The sequence below is a fragment of the Nerophis ophidion genome, unplaced genomic scaffold (assembly GCF_033978795.1).
Source record: "Nerophis ophidion isolate RoL-2023_Sa unplaced genomic scaffold, RoL_Noph_v1.0 HiC_scaffold_415, whole genome shotgun sequence".
Taxonomy (NCBI): Eukaryota; Metazoa; Chordata; class Actinopteri; order Syngnathiformes; family Syngnathidae; genus Nerophis; species Nerophis ophidion.
Window position 1 is genome coordinate 23,187 of NW_026907331.1, and position 9,296 is coordinate 32,482.

The following is a 9,296-nucleotide window of genomic DNA, read 5'->3' on the forward strand; positions in this document are numbered from 1 at the left end:
TCATCTAAACGGAATTATGTGAGCGTCCCGTCGGTCGGCATCTCTGTGAGAGTAGAAATATTACAGTAAGGGTTTGTTTTATTACAGTTAGTTTGTATGATTAGCACCTAGCAATGATGCTAAAGCTATATTGTCACAATAAAGGTACATCCGTTTAGCACTCGGCTTCTAAAACATACTGCTCATCCTCTTTGTGTCCAGGTTCAAAAATATAAAGTTCTGGATCATAATTTTTCCCAAAGTAATTGTTTTTGTCCCTCACAAAGTCTGCTTCATTAGCATCGTTGTTGATGGGGAAGGGATCTATTGTTCCTGTTTTGATCATCTATGTACTCGCAAACTTTGGAATTATTTTTGTGTCATAAATCAGATGTATATGATAATAGTTCAATATATAGGCAGTTTGTTTTTTCACGCTACTGCTACTTCAAAAATACCGGGTACCGTTTCACATACAATCAAACAGGACCTTTTGTTTTCAGGTGACGTTTTCAAGCATATTCTTACTGGACTGTCTCTAAGTCGTGTTGACATTTTTCTCGCCAACAAAGCAAGCATGCCAGATATAGAGCACTCAAAAGTCAGGCTCTACTTTTCAAAATTTGCTAGCTCCATACGTTTGTTTAAAACGAAAATAAAAAAAATTAGTAGAAAAATGTGTTGAACGCTGATCTTAGGTGCTCGCCTCAACGCCACACTGAGTTGTAGGACGGGGAGACTGATCAGGAGCAGCGAAACAAGCTAACCATCTTAGCTAGCTAGCTTGCTTGTTGTCGCTGCCATTTGCTCTCCAAGACACAACTTTGCTGCTAATCATGTTTGGATCATTACAATCCCAACACTGTTAGTTCCCAAGCAGTTGTTGTTGTAGAGTATTTATTAGTAACCAGGGAGAACGAATATTTTTGATTATAAAAGCCACAACGCAGGAAGTATATTACCCGAGGGGGTGTGGCTACAGGATGACCTATTTTCATGCATGTGGTAACGGTACAGTGAGGGAGACAGCACTGAGACAGGGACATCGTTTAGCTTGCAGCATGTTTATTAGCACAAGTGTGTGACCTGTGTAAATAAACCAAATACGTGGTGTGTGATTATGTGATGCGTTTACCTGGTGAATGTTACCGGGAGTTGTTGAAGGTGCGTGTTGTGAAAGATGCGCAAGTCCAGAGAGGGCAAGGCAGGCTCAGAGATCCGTGGGTAAGCAAGCGGTCAAGGGTTCGAGCGAGGCGTCAAGTGTCCGTGGACAGGCGAGAGGGAATGTCGGGAGACGAGACGCACAGCTCGAAACCAGAAAACAGAGGGTAGCTAAGGGACGAGGGAACAGGACACGACACAATCAGAACAGAGGAGGGAAAACACAGAGAACGAGGAAGCACATAGTCAAAAAGCTACAGATGTGTAGGGCTTATTGTACAGGTACAAGTAACTACGTTCTGGCGCTGGAACACAGGACGCGCTGGCTTAAGAAGGCAGTGGAATCTTCATCAGCGTCAGGTGTGTCGATTGCAGAGTGAGTGCAGCTGCGTGGGGAGCTCACTGGAGTGCACAGCAGAGTGTGTGGCGGCAGGTGTTTGAAGCGTCACACATGTTATAGATTTTACATGTTCAATGATAATAATGCCAGTAAATGATCTTGTAAAAATGGTTAAAAAAAAAGGTTGGTAGATGAGAATAAATGTAAAGGTCAAATATGGATCTTTACTGTCATTGCACAACTACAACAAGATGTTGTTTTCAGCACAAACCCGCTCAAGATTAGACAAACATTGTTGAGGGTTACAGAACAGGAACACTGATGTAAAAGGTGGGAAAAGGGTAATAAAGAAGTTTTTTCTCAGACTGGGCTGCTGAGGGGGCTTAGTCTGAGCTTTACAAAAAAAAAAACGATATAACAAAATTTACAGCAAAAAAAAAAAAAGACTAAACCAGCGTACCTGGGACAAACTGAAATAATGAGTGCATACTTCCAAGTGTAGGAAAATATAAAGATTTATTATTTTAGTTGCAGGTATGTTTATTATTGTTAATAGTCTGTCCTGAGCGCTTTTTCTCATCCTACCCACGTGACTTTGGTATGTTTGTGTTTTTTCTCCGCAGTGCTGCCACATCCATACCCCTCTCTTCCTGCTAATGTGCTACCTTCCCTCGCCAACTTTTCCACGCAGGTTGTGTTGCCAGGTAACATGCGCGCTTTCCAGGTGAGACTCCCCCACCCACACCTACCCAGTGTCGTTGGAGCTTACTGTAAAAAACGGTGAGCTCACGTAAAGACGCTTCTTTTTTCTGATATGGTCCGCCAGCCCTACACTTACGCACAAGGCTCTGTGCCTGCAACTCAGCTGCAGTCTCTGAGCCACGTTTACCAGGCACCAGCTGTCCCTCACATAGGTAAGAAGGCTCTGTTCAGTAGTATGCAAGTGTTTTTTAACTTGAGTCGCGCTCATTTTAGCCTGCCTCCAAGTATCTGACACTATGATTGCTGCAAGTGTGCTGCCATCTTGTGGACAACGTGAGTAATTCAGGTTATTGATCATCAAAGACTTACCTGATGAGGTGTCCTAGGCAAGCCCAGCCCGGAGGAAGCGCTAGGGTAAACCTAGGATTTGCAGTTCTGCTCTGTTCTGTCGTCACCTTAGTCACCCGAGGATGATCCTCAGAAGCGCTAGTCTCGCTTATGGGAGGCTTTGAAGTCCACCAAAGGAGTTGCCAAGTTGACGATGATAGCCAGAGGTGTTCGGCAGATTCTTGTTCCTCATCAAGTGTGTTCACACTAACCCCTTCAGATGACGCCACCTTCGGAGAACAGGGTGGTGACCGTAACAGAAACGGATTAGGTCAGTGTGGCCTTTTTTCGACAACGAGGATTCCTCTTCAGGTTTGGGTTTGGGAGATGAGACGGGGATGTTTGGAAGGCAGAGGGAGGCATCTCCTATGGATGATTGCATGGCGGGTTGATCGATCAGTGGTCATCTTGGGGGAGGGAGTTTGGCTTATTCATCGGCAAGGTCGTTGCCTAATCCAAAGAGGTTCATTAGGTCTTTAAAAAAATGATGCTATTTTGTTATTTATCGCCAGACCTGTGTTTATTTCCATACCTGACGGTTTCAGCCACAACCGTTGCCTTCCTCAGAGGTTGTCACGTGATGTTGCTGTGACGTGTCTGGTCAGCTGATTAAAACAGTTTTAGGCACTGTGTTCCTGCTTGTAGTAGCAGGCTGACAGCGTCATCTGCAGTCCAACCTGTTCAGGACTGTGTACCAACTTTCCCACACCTGGGACACAGTCTTGAAGAGGTCGGTCTGCAGATGGCACTGTGTACCAACTTTCCCACACCTGGGACACAGTCCTGAAGAGGCCGGAATGCAGATGGCACCGTTTACCAACTCTCCCACACCTGGAACACAGTCCTGAAGAGGTGGGACTGCAGATGGGACTGCAGATGGTACTGCGTACGAACTTTCCCAAACCCAAAAAACAGTCCTGAAGAGGTCGGACTGCAGATGGTGCTGTGTACCAACTTTCCCACACCTGGGACACCGTCTTGAAGAGGTCGGTCTACAGATGGCACTGTGTAACAACTTTCCCACACCTGGGACACAGTCCTGAAGAGGCCGGACTGCAGATGGCACCGTTTACCAACTCTCCCACACCTGGGACACAGTCCTGAAGAGGTGGGACTGCAGATGGGACTGCAGATGGTACTGCGTACGAACTTTCCCAAACCCAAAAAACAGTCCTGAAGAGGTCGGACTGCAGATGGTGCTGTGTACCAACTTTTTCACACCTGGGACACAGTCCTGAAGAAGTCGGACTACAGATGGCACTGCATACCAACTTTCCCACACCTGGGACACAGTCCTGAAGAGGTCGGACTGTAGAGGGCACTGCGTACCAGCTTCCACACACCTGAGACACAGTCCTGAACAGGTCGGACTGCAGATGGCACTGCGTACCAACTCACCCACACCTGGGACACAGTCCTAAAGAGGTCAAACTGCAGATGGCATTGTCAGCCTGCTACTACAAGCAGGAAGACAGCGCCAAAAACTGTTTGAATCAGATAACCAGACACACCACAGCAACATCACGTGACAACCTCTGAGGAAGGCAACTGTTGTGGCCGAAACTCTCAGATACAGAAGTAAACACAGGTCTGGCGATAAGACTACCAAAATCACATAGGTCTTTGCCTGCTAGGTTGCAACGGCCTGGGACCCAGATGAGTTGTATCTGTTTTGAAGATGGGAAAGCCGATAGGGAGGATTGGATTTATATTATGGAGGGGTCTGTGGCGTTGGGGTTGCTGACAGCTTGGATCAGGGACTTGCAGTCGCTGATGATGGAAACCGAGAATCAGTCGTCATACTGACACATCCAAAAAATGGCGGCAATCTCTGCAGGACAACGACATGGAACCTTAAGGTGGTGTCCAGCGAGGGGTCTTCACGACAGGACTCCCGAATCCATATCATCTATATCATATCTACTGAGGCCGCCGCCTTATTGACTGGACACAAGGAAACGGGTGGCTGGACAGCATTTGTTGCAGCATGTAAATGACAAAACTGTCTTCCGCAGGCACCGGTGACGTGAACTCTTTCTTGATCACGGAGGCCCGACAGAACAACACTGAGATCCGTCTATCTGTCGGGAAAGTAGCAGACAAAGTGGATCAACTTGCATCAAAGGTATAAATCCATTTGCGAAAAGAGGGTATGTTCTATTTCAAGCAATGTTCTTGTTTTCTAGATAGATGAGCTGCACAGGCAAGGGACCGTCTCCTTGGGTCTGTCTTCTATATCAATGGATTCCTGCTTGCTCATGCAAAACATCCAACGAATCATCCAGGTATACATGAGATATTTTTGTGATTCACCTTATGAATTGTATGGGTTACCATTAGCAACGGGCCATTCTAGGACTGGGCTACAGTGCCCGAGCCCATGGTCCACCTTTGACCACGGATTAGTGCACTCAAACGAGTACGATCGGTCTAATGCTGTAGTTCTTCAACTGAAAAACTATTGAGAAGCTGATTATGGATTTTTACTCATCTGTACAAAGAAAAATATCTTGCGTGCAGTTGCCTCGTCATCTAAAAAGATGAATAAAAGTGAAGTAAATAAGCCACCTGTCATTTCTATTTCTTCTGTTTGTAGGAAAATGAATGTTTAAAGAAGGAAGTGTTTGAGAAGAACTCTCGTATTGAGGACCAAAACCGCAAGATCACTGAGCTCATTAACCAGAGTCAAAGGTGAGTCACAATCCAGTCGTTACCTCGTAATTAATCATCAACAGGAGGGTCGCATGTGAAGTGAAGTGAATTGTGAATTATATTTATATAGCGCTTTTCTCAAGTGACTCAAAGCGCTTTACATTGTGAAACCCAATATCTAAGTTACATTTAAAACCAGTGAGGGTGGCACTGGGAGCAGGCGGGTAAAGTGTCTTGCCCAAGGACACAACGGCTGTGACTAGGATGGTGCAAGCGGGGTTCGAACCTGCAACCCTCAAGTTACTGGCACGGCCGCTCTACCAACCGAGCTATACCGCCCACATGTGACGTCTTCTTGGTGACTTCATTGACACAATGGTCAAGCAGCATTAAACCAAGTGAGAGTGAGTTTAGAGTTTGATCAGAAAATGTTGTATTCCTGTTCTGTTCTTGGCTGTTCCAGTCGTTCAACTAGAGAGATGGGAAAGAGCTCTCATAGAGTCCAGAAAGAAGTGGTTCATAAAGTCAGGGAAAAAACAAAATGGCTCGTAAACATATCACATTCATCATCTTGTGGAATAAAATCGAACTGTGTGTGTCTGCAGTGATCACTTTGTAAAATGTTTTTTTGAACATTTGATATGTTTGAGAAACTTTCTGTGATGCAATCTAGTTTATTCTCTACTATATTAGTAGCGTTTCAGAACTAAACAGATAAAATACATTATTTTGTGTTCTTTTGTGGTTGCTATGTCTAAATATAACTAGAAGACCTGCTTGTGCAAATAAACTAATATCATGTTAAATGTCCTATGAATAAATATTCGATTGTTGGTCCAATCCACTGTATTTTTATTATCCATTTTCATAACAAACTAAAAGCTTAGTTTCTGTTGTGGAGGAAAGACAAGTGCTTTATTGGACACGGATGACCACATTATAGAGTCTTTGGTGATATTTGTTAGCATCAAGAAACTGTCCTTCATAGTATTAATGAAGTAGATGAATAAATCTCAACAGCATATACTGAATCTTGATATCGCTAGCAAACATTGCTGAACAACAGGGACATCTACTGCTAAATAGTGAGACAAAATATCGACTTGACAGCATAAAAACAACTGCAGACATGAATTGTAGATGAGAGTAATATTTGTAGCGCGAAATTAACTGCGCTGAATTTCGGGAGTCTCCCGGAAAATCCGGGAGGGTTGGCAAATATGAATATTGTTTTCATGGTCGCTTTTATATTTGGAAAAACACAAGCGTAGGCATTTTTTTGTAGAAAGGCTAAATGAATGGCGCTTAGTACCCATTGAAAACAGAGCTAGCTTGACCACCACACGTATTTAATGGATGGGATGTGACGTCAATGAAATTTAAGCAACAGACAATGTTTGTGTCTGCAGCTGTGCTAGCAGGAGTAATTCTAGTTGAGTGATATTCAGACAACACGTGGATGTCAACCGGCAGCACTAGAGATTTGACTATTAGTTGCAAACTGCATAGGGAGCAGCAAAGCTTGTGCAGGAGCAACATGAAATCTTCTGTTGGTTCTGGTTAGCACAGTGCTTAGCATTTAGGACTAGCTGGACCAAATTTCTAAGGAGTCTTTCAAAGAGCCAGGCAGGTAATCCTGCGTGCTACCTTGGAGGCATTTGACCTGTGAGCTGCTTTTAACTAGTCTTGTTTGTGTAGGCTTATGGAACAAAGCAACATGCTTCTGGAACAGCGCAATGATTCCCTCAAGTCCTCCAGTGAACACAACCAGACCAGACTGCTGCAGGCTGAACAAGACAAGGTCCGTGCTTCGTCTCACCACATGCATAACATAATGTCTGATCATCCATCTTGATCACCGACACATGGACACAACTATTGTGTGAATGTCCAAGCGCTCTCACATGTAGTTATTATTATTATTATTATTATTGTTGTTGTGTGTGAATGTCCAAACATCCTCACATATAAGATTCTACAACAAAAAATAATCTATTTATTATTATTATTGTGCGAATGTCCAAGCATCCTCACATATGCAATTCTATACCGAATAATCATCTATTTATTATTATTATTATTATTGTTATTATTATTATTATTATTATCTGAATGTCTAAGCATTCTCACATATAAGATTCTACACCTAGTAATCATCTATTTATTATTATCCATCCAACCATCCATCCATTTTCTCCCGCTTGTCTCTTTTGGGGCCGTGGGGGGTCGCTGGACCCTATCTCAGCTGTATTCGGGTGGGAGGGGGGTACACCCTGGACAAGTCGCCACCTCATCGCAGGATTTATTATTATTTTATTATTATTATTAATATTATAGTGTGAATGTCCAAGCATTCTCACATATCTAATTTTATACCAAATAATCATCTACTTATTATTATTATTAATATCGTTATTATTATTATTGTGTGACTGTCCAAACATTCTCACACAGACAATTCTAAACCTAATATTCATCTACTTACTATTATTTTTGTTATTATTATTATTATTATTATTATTATTGTGTGAATGTCAAAACATTCTCACATATACAATTCTAAACCAAATAATCATCTAGTTATTATTATTTTGTTATTAATATATTTAATACTGTGTGAATGTCCAAACATTTTCACCTACAAGATTCTACACCAAATAATCATGTATTTATTATTTTATTATAATTATTATTATTATTATTATTATTATTGTGTGAATATCCAAACACATATAATATTCTACAACAAATAATCATGTATTTATTATTATTGTTATTATTATTATCATCATTGTTTGAATGTCCAAACATTCTCACATATAAGATTCTACACCAAAAAAATTGTCTATTTATTGTTATGATGATGATGATGATTATTATTATTATTGTCGTTCTTATTATTGTGTGAATCTCCAAACATTCTCACATTCAAGATTCTAAACCAAAAAATTTACTATTCATTATTATTCCGCCACAAAAGTTTGTTGCGCTCCACAGCCCCCAGTTTTATCCGATCGCAACCATTAAAGTATCTGTACGTTCGGCTCAACCGGTAATCGTGAGCTCCCCTAAAAGAAATGTAAAAAAAATATCCCAGATTCCCCAGAATTCACGGTTTTCCTGGACATTTAGCCCATTGAAAATGCATGGGCCATTTTTCATCTTCCCAGAAAGTTTTCACAGTCCACATTTTTCAACCGTTTTTGACCATTCCACCTTCAAAACATTCCTATTAGTTGAGACAACAAATGCTCCCATTTTCTTTTGGTACAAATTCATAGTCTTTCCCGACATTCCAGGAATTCCGAAAATACCCATTCTAAAATCAAACTTGTACTACATCAACATTTTTCAACCGATTCCAAAAATTTAAACTCCAACCCATTCAAATTATGTCCGACTATTGAATCAATATTTTCAAAAATATAAAACAATTCTACAATCCCTCAAATTCTCAAAATGAGGCCACTTTTAACATACAACATGCCTTTTCAAATTAAAAACACATTCTTAAATGATGAATATTGTTTGGACACCAATACAATAGCATGTAGTACAAACAGCACTAAGTCATTTACTAATTATGTACATTCTTGTATTTTCCAGACTAGATAGATAGACAGATAGATAGATAGATAGATAGATAGATAGATAGATAGTTAGTTAGTACTTTATTGATTCCTTCAGGAGAGTTCCCTCAGGAAAATTAAAATTCCAGCAGATGTGTACAGAATTGAGATCGAATTAAAAAAGTAAATAATGGGCGTATAAATGTAAACAAAATAGAAGAATATTACAATAAGATTAAAAATAAAAAGCAACAATGAAAATAAAAGTATAACAGTAAAATAAGAATATAACAAGAGAAGCAGTAGTGACCATATAGAGTGCACCAGGATATAAGCCGCACCCACTACATTTTAGGAACCCTTTTTCCCCAATATATTAGCCGCACTGGGCTGTAAGTCGCAGATACAGTATATACATTGTGAAATTAGTTTTATAAACAGACAAACTCTGCAATTGTTTATTTACATACCTTGATTGTGTCTGTGACATGGCAGTAAAACGGGTG

The 9,296-nt window shown here is 41.1% G+C and overlaps 1 protein-coding gene across 1 annotated transcript in view; it reads left to right on the forward strand.

The window, feature by feature from the left end:
- Window positions 1-7,091, forward strand: part of LOC133548120 (FK506-binding protein 15-like) — a gene marked incomplete at its 5' end in the record, with an annotated part of 28,214 nt that extends 21,123 nt beyond the window's left edge. Inside the window, 6 exons of the mRNA XM_061893495.1 lie at window positions 2,104-2,204; window positions 2,307-2,394; window positions 4,585-4,694; window positions 4,756-4,854; window positions 5,166-5,260; window positions 6,920-7,091. Coding sequence (XP_061749479.1) covers window positions 2,104-2,204; window positions 2,307-2,394; window positions 4,585-4,694; window positions 4,756-4,854; window positions 5,166-5,260; window positions 6,920-7,076 — 650 coding nt within the window. The remainder of the gene's footprint in view (window positions 1-2,103; window positions 2,205-2,306; window positions 2,395-4,584; window positions 4,695-4,755; window positions 4,855-5,165; window positions 5,261-6,919) is intronic.
- Between the last annotated feature and the right edge of the window lie 2,205 nt (window positions 7,092-9,296).